The 15,505-nt window shown below is 43.6% G+C and overlaps 1 protein-coding gene across 4 annotated transcripts; it reads right to left on the bottom strand.

Moving 5' to 3' along the window:
• Positions 1–6,666: 6,666 nt before the first annotated feature.
• Positions 6,667–14,592, bottom strand: LOC128409984 (uncharacterized). 4 transcript variants are annotated; one of them, XM_053380570.1, is made up of 5 exons: positions 14,487–14,592; positions 10,669–10,771; positions 9,905–9,988; positions 7,884–7,969; positions 6,667–7,244 (listed from the first exon to the last, which is right to left on the bottom strand). In XM_053380570.1, exons 2-5 carry the CDS (start codon positions 10,757–10,759, stop codon positions 6,762–6,764), a joined length of 744 nt encoding a protein of 247 aa, XP_053236545.1. In that variant the 5' UTR covers positions 10,760–10,771; positions 14,487–14,592; the 3' UTR covers positions 6,667–6,761. The 4 variants fall into 4 exon arrangements, with proteins under 4 accessions (XP_053236545.1, XP_053236548.1, XP_053236547.1 ...); XM_053380573.1 differs by having other exon boundaries at positions 10,673–10,771; XM_053380572.1 differs by lacking the exon at positions 14,487–14,592 and adding an exon at positions 14,288–14,472.
• Positions 14,593–15,505: the final 913 nt, after the last annotated feature.

Here is a 15,505-nt window from a genome sequence, read left to right as displayed (position 1 = left end):
TATTGTCCCTGACCATTGGCAGTGCAAGCTGGGTCTGATGTGAGCGGGAATCCAACAACATTTGAAGGGGGCATGTGGGCCACTTCTGATGTTGACAAATGAAGATGACAGGCTCTTTCCATCCTGCCCTGCTACTAATCTTCCCAGGAGCAGCTGATTGAACACTCTTGAAAGCAGCAAGCTAAACTATTTTGAACTTTGCTGTGCTCCAGCGCAGCTCTTGGAATATATTTTCTGAAGAAATCTCAAATCCATCCATTCTGTTATACGAGCTCGGAGTTTTCTAGGTCAAAAGCAACCCTTTCTCAGGATGATTACCAAGGTCTGTTTGAAAACGTTCTGCTCTAAAGGTGTTTTTGTGCACTGCGTTCCTAAACGCTTCGCTTTATGCTCTGTGATATAGATCATGAATTCACCTGCAATAAGCTAAGTGCTATTACAGTTTAGCAAACATACAGGATTGGAGCTGTTAAGTACTTAGCGAAATGGCATGTTCTGTATTCCGCCCCTATCTTATGGGCTGAAACCAATCCGAGAGGAAGTCGTTGTGGGCTACGCAAACATTCATAGCGCTTGGTTCCTTGTGCTATTTTTTAAAATTTTGCTATGCCATGGCCTGGTTTTATTTTTTATAAAATTTTTATTGATTTTCCAACATATATTATAAGACATTACAAATAACAATACAGAAACAAACAAACATATAAACATGTATAATTTCATAACCTTTTTTCCTTATACCCAATTTCGACGACTTCCCCATGCCTCCCTTTTCTGCATCCCTGTTTTAAACTTTTTCAGCAACCCCTAATCTAAATTACTTGTAATTCCCTTTCTTTAACCTTTTTTCTCTTATCCAATCATTTATCGCTGCAAATCTGCTTTGCTTTACCCATGACATTTTAACACTCAGTAATTTTACAACAGTTTTTAAGATAAAATTTGAATTTCTTCCAGTCTTCTTCCACCGTCTCTTTCCCTTGGTCACGGATTCTGCCCGTCATCTCCGCCAGTCCCATATAGTCAATCACCTTCGTCTGCCACTCTTCCAGCGTGGGTAGTTCTTGTGTCTTCCAATACTTTGCTAGTAGAACTCTTGCTGCTGTTGGCCATGGCCTGGTTTAGACAGCTGTATGGAGAAAGTAGTTATGAGCAGATGCAACCCAGCTGCCAAGCACTTCTTCCCAGGAAGGTTTCACTCTATACATTTGTATAAATACATGCAGCATAATGCTGTCAGTGGCTACTGGTCCCAATGGCTCGGTTCCACCTACACCGATAGAGGAAGTATGCCTTTGAGTTCCCTTTGTTGAGAATTATAAGATAAGAGAGCGCTGTTACGCCCAGTTCCCATTTGTGGGCTTCCCACCGCAACTGATTGGCCACTCCAAGGGTGTACGGGCCTTTGGTCTGATTCAGGAAGGCTCTCTTTTTAAGTTCTTGTGGTGGCAGGTAGACTGCTTTGGGGAAGGGGTGTCATAGACAAGAGGCCACCTTTGAGAAGACCCTCTTTCCAGTTGTTACTACCTCATTTAGGATGGAAGGGGGCACCTAGAGCATCTGAAGACGATCTGAGTGCATGAGCAGGTTGAAGCACAAGTACATCCTCCTGGTGCCTGGGTGCCAAGCCTCATAGGTCTTGAAAGCAGCATTTTGAATTGTGTTCATAAAAGGGTGTGGAAGCCAGTGAAGCAACGTAATACATTTTAAATGGTTTGTTGTTGTTTAGTCTTTTAGTCGTGTCCGACTCTTTGTGACCCCATGGATCAGAGCACGCCAGGCACTCCTGTCTTCCACTGCCTCCCGCAGTTTGGTCAAACTCATGCTGGTAGCTTCGAGAACACTGTCCAACCATCTTGTCCTCTGTCGTCCCCTTCTCCTTGTGCCCTCCATCTTTCCCAACATCAGGGTCTTTTCCAGGGAGTCTTCTCTTCTCATGAGGTGGCCAAAGTATTGGAGCCTCAGCTTCACGATCTGTCCTTCTAGTGAGCTTTAAATGGTTAGCTCCAGATAATTTTTATTTCTTAAAAATAAACAAGGACTATCCGGTGTTATGTTAGAGGAATGCCAGGAAACAGGGAATTATGTTCACATGTGGTGGGGGTGTAAATATGGAAAATAAATATTAAAATCGCAAATGTTGTTTAAGGAGATAACAGAAATCACTGGGTTAAAGCTGACCGAGAGTCCAGAGGTAGCGTTATTATCAAATTATGATGGGGTGGAAGGTTTGCAGGCCGTGAAGGACTTGCTCACAAATTTATCACAAATAAGCAACCATACCCTAGGCCAACCGCAACCTCTCTCACCACCAAAAGAACACCAGCGAATAGCAAAGAGAACCTGCACAAGCAACGCTGACACAAAACCCCCCACATACATTAAGCAAAATAAAAACATCGCCACCCGACCCCACCCCCACTCAACATTCCCCCTTCCACCTCCTTCCCCCTTTTCTTCCTAATGTAACACTAATGTCTCAACAAATGAAACTGATCTGTGGAAAATGTAACTTGAAAAAGGAGACATTGCACATACTTTTGTAAACCAAGAAATCTTTAATAAAAAGAAATAAATAAATTTATTGACAGCTGCAGGAATTATGATAGCAAGGAAGTGGAAGGGGCAAGCAGAATATAGAATTGAAGAATGGTATAAAGAGGTGCGGGATATAGGTATTAATGATAAATTAACATGTGCCATTAAGGTAAGATGGGGAATATGCAGGAGAAATGATTTTGAGAAGATATGGAGGGTGTTTGTAGAATTTGTACTGTTAAAACGGAAAGGGGTAAACTACTGCAAGAGGTGTTGAAATTTTGGAAAGTTGGATAGTTACAATGGAATGGTCTCGGTGGTGGGGTGCACATTTTTATTCTTATTTGTTATTATTACTTTGCCAAAATATTTTTTTTTAAAAAAAGAGTAAAAAAAAAGAAACACCATCCACTCGTAAAGTATCAAGGTAGTTATGTTGTGAACCAGCTCCAGTTTCAAAGGCAGCCCCATGTACAATACATGATACAGTAGCAGTCTAAAATCAGATGACACCAGGGCATAGATAAGGGTGGTTAGGCTTTTGCTGTCTAAGGCCGGCTACAGTTTGCACACCACACTGTGGATGTGAAATGGACTTTGAAATATACTCGGAGTCGAGAGTGGATTTCATGCTCTTTATTCAGCTCATAGTGGTGAGGAGGAATGGAAGTTCCCCCAGAATGTCTGCTTTATATACATTATTTACACAATGGGCCCCACGTGATTGGCTAATTCTGGGATTCACCTGTAGGCCAATCAGGTTGCAGATTCACTTCCACCTGGAGCTGGATTGGGTGGCTCCTGTGGACCAATCAGACTGCTGCATTCTGGACCCTATTGTTCTAGGAACAATCAGACTGCTGCGTTCTGAATCCTATTGTTCTAGGACCAATCAGACTGCTGCCTTTTGGATCTTCTGGACACCAAGACAAACTTCTGGACACCAAGACAGCCTGAGCCTCCAGTGTCAAAAGCAGGTCTAGGAACAAGACTTCCAGACTGTGATCCTAATCCTTTATTTAAACAGATGAACCATAAACCCAGAGAAACCTAGCCTGGCCAGAACTGAGGTTCATTTTATTGGCCCTCAGTATTGCGTTACTGCATCCGAGGACTTCCACTGCCTTAGCTGAGTTGGGAGTAACACAGAAACAGTGCTGAGTATCACAAGCATATTGATGACGCTGCAGCTTTTAACTGTGCACTTAATAATAAATAAATGGCAGGAAGCAGTGAGGCCAAGTGTTTAATGTGGAGCCAAGTGTTGTAGAGACATATCATGACCCAGAAGGCTGAACCCTGATTTCATTTATTTGAATTCTCTGGATTCCTGCTTTTATATGCTTTTATACTAGTTTGGTGTTTTACGTTTGTTTTAATGACATTGTTTATTGTATTCATGTTGGGCATCACTTAGTGATTTTTAAAATATCAAGTGCTTTAAAATAACAAAATTAAAATAATAATAATGAAGTAATGTCAGTTCCTCTCTATTTTTTATGCCGCAGTTGTCCTTTGCGGATGAAAGAGCATAGGAGAATTTGCTGCGTTTTATGACTCGGTGGAAGAGTTTTTCTCCATCTCTTGCTTGACTTAATGTGCCTTAGGGCATCTTCTGAAAGACTGACACCTTTTAGGAGCGAGTACCTGTGTCAGGAAGTGTTTGCCACACTGGTGGCATCCTGATTCGATGTTATTAATTTGTTCGGAGTCGTGACAAAAAGCAGCAGCTGGACCCCGACAGCTCAAACTCACATTTCTCATCTTTGCTGGTAACAAAAATTCTGAATTGGTGTTGGGTCTCCCTTTCCGTTTCTCACTCCTCTCTCAAACCATACGATGGTATCTATAGGGATATTTCTTTAATTTTCAAGTATGCTATTTGTTCTGCCACTTTCTCTGAGAAACAGAACTGTTTTCACCCCTCTTACTGCAGGAACCTGAATCAAACAAGTGCTTCACACAGAGAACTGGTCCTTCCTGGATCAAACAAGTGCTTCACACAGAGAACTGGTCCTTCCTGTGGTTGGTCTCAACCGGAAAGAGTTAAGACAGAATGCAGCATGGAGGAAGGGAGAAGAAGAGAAGGAGAAAAGGAAGGACTATTTATTCCTCTTTGTCCTGCAACTTCTCTTCTCGCACCATGATTTGTTCTCCTCACACAAAAATGCAACCCAAAAAGACAGGACCACTGTATAGCAGTGACCACTCCCCGCTCCCTGACCTACAATAGTGTCAACCATATTAAAAATACAGTGGTACCTCAGGTTACATACGCTTCAGGTTACGGACTCCGCTAACCCAGAAATATTACCTTGGGTTAAGAACTTTGCTTCAGGATGAGAACAGAAATCGTGCTCCGGCGGCGTGGCGGCAGCAGGAGGCCCCATTAGCTAAAGTGGTGCTTCAGGTTAAGGACAGTTTCAGGTTAAGAACGGACCTCCAGAATGAATTAAGTACTTAACCCGAAGTACCACTGTAATTATTAAATATTTCTTGCCTTTCATGCCAAAGCTCTGGTACTTTTTCCATAGGCACTTTTAATTTCATCAGTATTGAATGATTCCTCCTGCCTCCCCGTTATTTTCTTACTTGGTTTTCTATACACAAAGCTTTTCCTCAGATGTCCTGCAGTGGCATATTGAACATCTCCAGACTTTTAAGCTACAGGAGAATGCAGTAGTCATGAACTATTATTAATATTTATATAATTTTCCCTGTACAGACGTAAGGCTGGACCAACATTTGCTCTTTTGTGTCATTATAACTGCTATTTGCCTTTTTTTTCCTTCTTGGCATTTATTGCTCTCCATCACATTAGCTTTCATAATCCCTTTCTCTTTGTTTAAAACAATCTCATGGCTTTTACACCTGCCAGTGGTGCTGGATCATAATTTATTTGCTTTGCTTGAGAGATGAAAGTGGAGGCAGCATCATGTCTCAGCGTTAAAGAAATGCAACCATTTCATCTATGTGCATATTTCCAGATTACCCTCATCTTCCTAGTGGAGGTTAGGCCATTTGAACAAAGGGGGCAGTGTCTCCCAATTCCTGTCTGCCCTCAGCCAGCCAGTGCTCCCCCCCCCCAGCCACCGCCAACCTGCCTTCCTGATTTCCTTACAACCAGTTCAGAGGGTGCCACTGCCTATCAGATTCCTCTTCCTGCATCCAGTGTGCTCATACCACCAGTTTATGAAGCTGTGTGCACATGACATTCACCACAATCTACTTCTATCTCATAGTTTCTGGAGAAATGCTGCATTCTGAGTGTCTCCACCCCCATCCTTCAGCCCGGACACTGAGGTCCAACTCCAAGGCCCCTGTGGCGGTTCCCTCGCTGTGAGAAGCCAAGTTACAGGGAACCAGGCAGATGGTCTTCTTGGTAGTAGTGCCTGCCCTGTGGAACGCCCTCCCAGCAGATGCCAAGGAAATACAGTGGTATACGCTTCAGGTTACATACACTTCAGGTTATAGACTCCACTAACCCAGAAATAGTGCTTCAGGTAAAGAACTTTGCTTCAGGATGAGAACAGAAATCATGCTTTGGCGGCGCGGCGGCAGCAGGAGGCCCCATTAGCTAAAGTGATATCTCTGGTTAAGAACAGTTTCAGGTTAAGTACGGACATCCAGAACGAATTAAGTACTTAACCTGAGGTACCACTGTAAACAACTATCTGACTTTTAGAAGACATCTAAAGGCAGCCCTGTTTAGGGAAGTTTTTAATGTTTGATGTTTTGTTGTGTTTTTAATATTCTGTTGGGAGAGTGGCTGGGGAAACCCAGCCAGATGGGTGGCGTATAAATAAATAAATTGTTGTTGTTGATGCTGATGCTGATGCACTTTCCATACACACAAGAATTTCCACATGACCAACAACCCCGATTGCACAGGGTTCCAGGGTACATGGAAACCTCTGTGTGTATGTGCCTTTTGTGTTGAGAGAATGCATGTGGCATTCTTCTGAAGAGAGCATGAAAGGCTTCCAATAAAGGTGAGGTTTTAAGTTGCAAAATGAGCACATTTATTTTTTAAAAAACACACCATTCTGCATCTTCAAGCATTTAGCCCACTTCCCCCATGCCAGCTGAAAAACAACAACAGCAGCAAAAGACAATAACAACCTAGTGTTGTGATATAAATGGGAATGGTTATTTAATAGCACTGTGATGGCAGTGGCATACATTTTTGTTTCTGAGCAGTGGCTGAGCAATGAACGCCCACCTTAGTGTGGCATCCTCCGGTCCCTATGGTAGCGTGGCTTCTGCGCATTGATAGAAGAGGCATCTTGATAGAAGAGCTTCTCTCTTCCCTCGGGAGGCAAGTTTTCTTCAGAAAGCCTCTCCTTAGCCCTGACAGCCACAATTTCCTGGATGATATCCTCTATTTCATTCGCTGTTAAGATCTCTTTCTCCGCCTTTAGATGTGACGACCCTGGAGTTGGCAATTGCTCCCGTGAGGGTTGGAGATCCCATCCAGTATTTGGTTGGATGCCCTCTGGAGCACAAAAGTCAGACAATTGTTCCCTTTTAATTTCTGCTTTTCCCTCCTCCAAATTCCCACCTGCTAGCATTTCCTCCCCTCCCCTTTTATTCTGTTTTTGTTTCTTCTTCACTCTATCTTCCTCATCGAAGATTTTCTGAGCCACGTCCAATATACTAATCCACTGAGGAGAGTAAGAAAACTTTCTCCATTTCTTTGAGGGCTCCTGAAAAAAGGCCAAGCACACTTTCACATATAGGGTTAACGGGAAACACTTCCATGGTCTTTATAAGCAGTTGTGATAATTTCAGGTGGAGCATATGGATGCATAAGTTTAGCATTATAAATTCTGCCCCTCAACTAAAATGATCAGAAGTGACGGCTCTCTCCATTATACTTGGCTTGTGAGTCTCCCAGGGCAACTGGTTGGTTATTCTGGGAGAAAAAGTGCCAGATGACATGGATAATTGACCTAATCAAGCCAGACATGGGCAGGTGTGGAGGACTCCCTGGTCCTGAATGGGGTACTGTGCCCCTGAAGGACCAGGTGAGCAACCTGGGAGTAATTCTGGACTCACAGCTGTCCATGGAGGCACAGGTCAGTTCTGTGTCCAGGGCAGCTGTCTACCAGCTCCATCTGGTACGCCGGCTGAGACCCTACCTGCCTGCAGGCTGTCTCGTCAGAATAGTGCATGCTCTGGCTATCTCCCGCTTGGACTACTGCAATGCCCTCTACGTGGGGCTACCTTTGAAGGTGACCCGGAAACTGCAATTAATCCAGAATGCAGAAGCAGTAACGTAGTCTAGCCCCAGCTTATTCTTAGAACAGACCAAATTAATGTCTCGCTGCTTCTGTTAATCTCACCATTAAAGGAATTACAGCCCTTGGTGTTAGTTTTCCCATTTTCGCTTTCTTCAACTCCACAGCTGACTGTGATTCTTGGAGAAGACCTGCAATGAACATTGCGCAGAATTAGAAAATTGTCATTTGCTTATTTAAATGAATATTTGCAGATGCTTATGGAACAAGATTATGAAATGCAAAGCAGCATGAATATCTGTGTCTTAGATACACATAATAAAATCCATGGCTTAGATCCATATCATATCCCACTTTTCAATAGGGATGGGTGAACCTGCTAACCCCATTAGCTTGGCTCGGGATTTTTCCAAATACCAGATTCCCCAAATGGTCTCCTCCGTTTTCAGGATCTCGCAATTATGTAGTCCAAAGCCCTGCTATTTGCATCTGAGCTTTCCCCATTGCATTTAGGCTTACCAGATCCCTACCAACTCTACTCCCTAAATGGCAACATTAACATTCCTTGCCACATCCTGAGAAACAAGAAAATATAAGATGTTGGTTCAGGCAGGGTGGTAAAGCCAGTATACCGTTCAACTATGTACAGCTGGTTACTCAAACTAGTCATTTTACTCTCTGTAACTATTTAATTTTGTGTTTTGTGAGTTACTACTACTACTACTACTACTAACCTGCCCTTCACCCTAAGGTCCCAAGGTGGGTTACAACCAGTGCTTTTTTTCTTTAAAAAAATGTTTAGGGGTATTCTCATTTTGATTCAAGAGAATCACCATTTTATAGTTCAAATTGGGAAAAATAAATACAGTAAATGAACAAAAGTACAAAGATTCACAAAATGTTTAGGGGTGTGCGTACCCCTGCGTACCCGCAGAAAAAAGCACTGGTTACTACGTTTAGAAGACAATACTAAAAACAGTTCAAAGCTATTTACAATTTAATTTACAGTAGCGTACAGTTAGGTACTTTATCACTGTCTGTAGTTGTCTCCATTTCATTTCCCTCTCACCTGAGTGTTTACATCTCCTCTCCCTCAAACAATGTGTAGATAAACCTGGAACTCAAGGTAACTCTTCGTATGTTTGATGAAATGGACTGCAGTCCACAAAAGCTGATGCCTTAATAAATTTGTTAGCTAGTCTTTCAGGTGTTGCAAGGCTCTTGGTTGTTTCAGACCCTCCAAGTGCCCCCATTTTCCAAGGACAGTCCCAGATTTACAGAAGTCATCCCGGTTTCTGATTTGATCCTGGAATGCCCCACTTTTCCTTAGGACATCCCTATTTTCATTGCAGAAATGTTGGGGGGGGGTATGGAGTCATCTGACCCCCAAGCCTTCTGAAGGCAGGCCTGTATAAGGAAGTTTTTTTTAATGTTTAATGTTTTATTATGCTTTCACATATGTTGGAAGCACCCAGAGTGGCTGGAGTAACCCAGTCAGATGTGTGGGTATGAATAGGGAAATTATTATTAATAACATTATGGAATAGGACATCCCTATTTTCATCAGGGAAATGTTGGAGGGAATGTTGTAAGAGCTGGAAATTGGCTACCCCTGTGGGGAAGTATTTCACCTTTGCATTTCAAGCCTCAAGACTGTTTGGCTTACAGCTGACTGGCTTACACTTTGGCTTACAGCTGATTTTTCCCCTGGGCCTGCCAGAATATGATGGTTGACTAGGCTGGGGGTGTTATTGGGTTGTTGTTTTTATTTTGATTATATACTGTATTTTTCCATGTATAAGACTAGGTTTTCCCCCTAAGAAATAATGTCAAAAAATAGGGGGCGTCTTATACATGGTTAATGCTGAGGGTGGACTGGCGATTGGTTGTTGCCCCCAAAATTGCCTTATACATGGGGGCATCTTATAAACAGAAAAATATGGTATATTGTGGTTTTATATTTTGAATTTGTTCTGTGAACCACCCTGAGACCTCTGGGTATAGGGCAATATATAAATTCAATAAATAATAGTAATAGATTACACATTGTCAAACACCCCCCCCCCTTATTGGCACGCCTAACTCCAATTACACACAAGAATCGATAAGGTTATGGTTCTACCTACTAAAGAAAGGAAGGACTGGTTCCAAGGGAGCTGACCTCTGCTCTTCATTTTCCTTCTCTTTGCTCATATGTGAATTCTGCCTTTCTGTATGCACATCAACAAAATTGATAGGTGAATGCATAAATACTGCTTTCTGACTGCAGATCAGATAATGGAGGTGGGGCGTATCCATGAGGAACAAGTTTGTGCATGAAAACACAGGAGATACACAGCGGATGCTAATGTGCCTCTGAGAAAGGGGTTTTGCCTTGTTTGGAAGTACTGGGGGGGGAAGGTCAACTGTATACATTGGATCCAGGCAGTGGCCTAGTGTTGGTCGCTGGCACCCAGGGCAGGCTCACACACCGGTGGGGGGGGGAACGTGTGTCAGGCAGGGGGGCGCCAGCCCAGCCCTCACCACTGATGCTGCCAGAGTGACCCCATCCCCAACAGATCAAAGTAGGGTCATGCTGAGCCCCCTGTCTGCCTGCTCAGGGGAGAGCCTGGCCAGTCAATGCAGCCCTTTGCAAGTAGGGATGTGAGGAAAATTTTCACCTCTCTCTCCCCTCTTGCTAAGTGGCAGCAAAGCTTGGCTTCAGGAAGGAAGCCAGGTGTACAACACGGCCTTAGCTTACCAACCCCAGCTGCCCTGCCACTATATTTCACAATGTTAAAGGATGCTTGTGTTGTTGTCAGCTGTTGCTATTTGTGCATGAAGAGGAAAGGTTTGCCTGTAGCTATGGCTAGGCCCATATCACTTTCTTTCTGAAAACAGTGGTACCTACCTACCGCTAACAGCAAGGGTTGCCTCCTAGGGATCTGCATGCGGTCGTTCTTCCTTCTCTTCCTCATTCTCATGTAAATCCAGTTCAGCATCTATCTATTCCTCTGTCAATGCAATAACAGATTTTTAATCTCCTTCAAAGGGGTTCAAATGGCAGTTTGGCGATCACACAGGGTCCCCGGACGTTTGACGGTCTATTGATCCCTGTGCCGCCACTGTGATTGCTTCCCCGCTGCCACCAACCCGTTTCTCTCAGGTACACACTGAGTCCAGACAGTTGTTAACATTAAACCAAATAAACAAATTTATTTTATAAGCATTAACAAGTTTATGGTTTCAGATATTTTTTCTTGTCAGTTTCTTAACCTTAGTTTCTTTGCCAGCTTATACCTTCCTAATACCTTCTAACTGATTATCCCAACTGTCTATCTGACTCCTCTTAACAGATTCTCTCACTCTCTCACATCAAACTAGCCCAACCCACAGACTTATCCTCCCTCTCCCTTCTCTAACTCCAGACTGACTTCTTAACAACTCTAACTTTAACTCCTCCCCTTGGGTTCCTATTGGTTAAACATTTTACACTTAGTTAACCCTTTCCTTGGGGGCCACCAGGTGGCGCGTTGGAAGATGGCCGACAATAACATCTCTCTGACCCATCGAGGCAATTAAGGGGCTGCTATGGGAAGTATGCAGCCTCCCCCCCCCCAGGATATGGGGGGGTGTCTGTCTTGCCAGCGGTGTTCACAATGCACCCCCTGATCCGAGTGATGGGGGTGCCAAACACTTGGCACAAGCCCTCGGTGAAGTCAGCTCTTCCTGACACCGGTTCCAATTAGCGCGTGCTGGTTGCTTCAGTTCGGAATTATAATTGGAGACATACGATTCGAGATAAGACTGAAGCACATACATCAAGTAAAGCTCGACAGATAAGGCTGCTGATTAATGGATCTCTGCTCCCGGGAGTGAGGGATGGATAAGTAAATCTTCTGATGAATTACTACTAGGAGACTGTATGTTTGGAACGAAGGGGGGTGGTGGAGGAAAAGACCCTTTTTTTCCTCTTTGCACAATGTGATAAAATAACCCTTCACCCCAGAAAGAAATAAGATCGTCGCGTTTTTATTAATCATAAGCAGGATTTTAAGAACTGTGTGGGGATGGATTACAACAGGAGAGAAGACTGGTAACGGTGAGAAAGAGAAATTTTTTTATGATGCAGTTAAAAAATGGCGTCTCACCAAGACAGGCTTGCCGGAGAAAGAAGGACAGGGGGAGGAGAATCAGGACTGTTTGAAAGAGAAGGAGTACTGGAATGCAAGTTTGACCTGACAGAGCCCCCTGATTTATCTGATTTATTTGGCTAGCCTGAGAAAAAACAAAGGGCAGACCGAAGTTTAATTTTGTTTATGGAAGAACTGAACAGAGGCTGTCCCTGGTTTTTGAAGAGTACAAAACCCACACAGAGACGTCAGTTTTCAGTCTGCTTGTGAGAATCATCAGAGATCGCAAAGAAAGGAATATATGATAACAAGATGAAAAAGAAAGTAATACAGGACTATCCGGATTGAACTGGATAGAATTGTCTAATTAAAGCAGTAAAATAAGTGATGCCTGGAGTCATCCGGAATTTTGGACTCGTGCTGAGCTTGATGTATGGGTACCCTCAACAAAATTTAAAATTTGGCTGTATAATTTGGAACTAATGTGATTTGAACAATGTGATGTGATTGGCCTGTTAATAAAAATTATTTTCTAAAAAAAAAATAGTTAACCCTTTCCTTATGACCCAGTATGATGTCATACACCTAGGAGGGCAAACACCACAGGCTGGTGCATATTTTAAAATGTTGATATGTATACATAGATGTATGTTATCTATTATAACATTTAAGGCCACATATTTTCATATTTGCACAAGGGGTTATTTAATTGGGCTGGTTTTTGTCACCAGGAGGAGGAAAACATTATCTCTACCTCAAATTCCATCCCCACTCTGGGGTTGTCAGCTTTTGAATCTCTGGACAGGACCCAAATGGACCAAGCAGTGAAACCTGGCAGTTCAGGGTTAGACTCAGGAGGGTCCCAGTGTGGTTAGAGGGCCGAGGTTGAAAATCCCCACTCAAATCATGAATCTCACTAGAAGGACCTAATTTCCCTCACAGGAGTGTTGTAAGGCTAAAAGGATGGAAGCGAACCCTACCCAGTGCATCCTGAACTCCTCAAAGGAAGGAAGGGATAAAACCAGAGCAAGCAAACAAACACATTTTAAAAATGGTACCTGGCACACTGAGGCAGAGCCTGGCAGAATTTGGTCAGTCATGGTGGGGGCCAAATGGAAAAAAGAAGGCATTGTTGGGCCAACTCTGGGGATACCTGGCTTTTCAGACCTACTATTGGTTCCCTGTCAGAATGTAGTTTTAGTGGTTGGACAGACTAGATAACAAATGAATGCTTAGCAACCAAAACCCTCCTACTGATGCAAGCGTCTGAGAAGCATTACCATGCAACACCTACACATGTTCTCTCTGATACTTCTGCAATCATGAGAGCTACACTCCTGTATTATTACTTTTTTTTAAAGGGTCAACCCACAAATTCTGGGACCATGGCCTCCTTCTCCTTGCAGCCAAATGAAATATGCATACATGCCAGTTGACTTAATGAGTGCAATGTTCAAAGTGCTGGTTTTGACCTATAAAGCCTTAAATGGCTCAGGATCACAATACCTCAAAGACCTCCTCTCTCCATATGAACCTACTCGGACCCTGAGATCATCTTCTGAGGCCCTTCTTTGTGTGCTTCCTCCTTGAGAGGTCCAGAGGATGGCAACACAAGAACAGGCCTTCTCTGCAGTGGCTCCCCGTCTGTGGGATGATCTCCCCAGGGAAGTTCGCCTGGCGCCTTCATTATACACCTTTAGGCACCAGGCAAAATGTTCCTTTTTAACCAGGCCTTTGGTTGACCCGATTGACATCCCATAACCTTTTAAAATGTGGCTCTTTTTTTTTTTGAGGGGGTGTGTTATTGGGTTATTGTTGTTATTTTGATTTTATATATTGCAATCTATATATACCTGAGATCTCCGGGTATAGGGCGGTATAATGATGATGATGATGATGATGATGTTGCACTGAATTTTGTGCATCGTACTAAAGTTGGCTTTGGTACAGTGAGAATGGACGACCATTTGCTTGCTTGTGGACTTACCCCTTCTGAAAACTAAAGTTGGGGGGGAGGGACTGCTCATGCAGTGAAGGTTTCCCATCTTCTTCCCTCCACTGTAGCCCATTGCAGACTCTGAAAAGCTTCTCAAAGGAGGATTAGAAGATTGGGAGTTTCTCCTGAACAGTATGGAGGGTGGCAAGGGGGTACGGGGTGGCAAAGGAAATTGCCAAATATCAGGTGCCGCTACATGAATGGGTCAACTGCCTTCAGCTGAGTGAAGTGTGCATACAACCCCCTTGAGGATTATTATTATTATTTATTGAATTTATAAACCGCCCTATACCCAGAGGTCTCAAAGCATAAAGGCCATAGGGTGGGGAGGCGGAGCCACACATACTGCCACGTCTACAATTAATGGATACACAAATAGGGGTACTAACAGTTGGGCTTACTGGGAAGATATCTGAAATCTCCACTTGGTTTCAGTTTGTAGCCCAAAATATGTGCCTCAGAACATATACCAGCACTTGCGAAGTTTATCCACAGTTACTGTTATGCTTGCATTGTAAAGAAAGAGCTACTAAGTTGTACAGAGCCATTCAAAGGTGACCTCGTTCCAATGGGAGATGAGCCTAGATTTTTGCACCATACCTCTGCACTGTGGGCAGAAATAATCTTAGTAGTAACCGGTTCAAGATCTTCACTTGCACGGCAGTTGGCAGGCATTAACCAAGGCGGTTGAGCTGTTCTGTGATGTCACAATAGGAGGCTAGAGGTCTAGTGTGCCATAGAGCTAGTCCTCTATGGTTGCAGAGAGAGATGCATTTCTTGTTGATCCTTTTGCAGATTACAGTGGTACCTCGGGTTACATACGCTTCAGGTTACATACGCTTCAGATTACAGACTCCGCTAACCCAGAAATAGTACCTCGGGTTAAGAACTTTGCTTCAGGATGAGAACAGAAATTGCGTGGCGGCGGTGCGGCAGCAGCGGGAGGTCCCATTAGCTAAAGTGGTGCTTCAGGTTAAGAACAGTTTCAGGTTAAGAACAGACCTCCAGAATGAATTAAGTACTTAACCCCAGGTACCACTGTACTTCAGGGAAGGTCATTCCAAAGGAAATGTAGATGGTGATCAACAGGCCCCTGTAATCTGTAATTCGCAGTACAAAATGCCAGTAGGATAGCCACTGCTGAATTCTGACCAAAACACCGTGTGGATGCAATCTACCATGAAATGTGGGGTAAACTTTATCAAATTTCATACATCCTTGCTTTGTATGTAATATGAGAAAGGGAGCAGGTGGCGCTGTGGTCTAAACCACTGAGCCTCTTGGGCTTGTTGATCAGAAGGTTGGCGGTTCAAATCCACGTGACGGAGTGAGCTCCTGTTGCTCTCTCCCAGTTCCTGCCAACCTAGCAGTTCGAAAGCATGCCAGTGCAAGTAGATAAATAGGTACCTCTGCAGTAGGAAGGTAAACAGCGTTTCCATGTGGTCTGGTTTCCATCATGGTGTTCCATTGCACCAGAAGTGTTTTAGTAATGATGGCCACATGACTCGGAAAGCTGTCTGTGGATAAACGCCTTCTCCCTTGGCTTGGAAAGCAAGATGAGCGCCGCACCCCATAGTCGCCTTTGACTGGACTTAACCATCCAGGGGTCCTTTACCTTT

The sequence above is a fragment of the Podarcis raffonei genome, chromosome 3 (assembly GCF_027172205.1).
Source record: "Podarcis raffonei isolate rPodRaf1 chromosome 3, rPodRaf1.pri, whole genome shotgun sequence".
In the NCBI taxonomy this organism is placed as follows: domain Eukaryota; kingdom Metazoa; phylum Chordata; class Lepidosauria; order Squamata; family Lacertidae; genus Podarcis; species Podarcis raffonei.
Note: the sequence above shows the minus strand (reverse complement) of the source record. Positions and strands in the feature narration are given on the sequence as shown.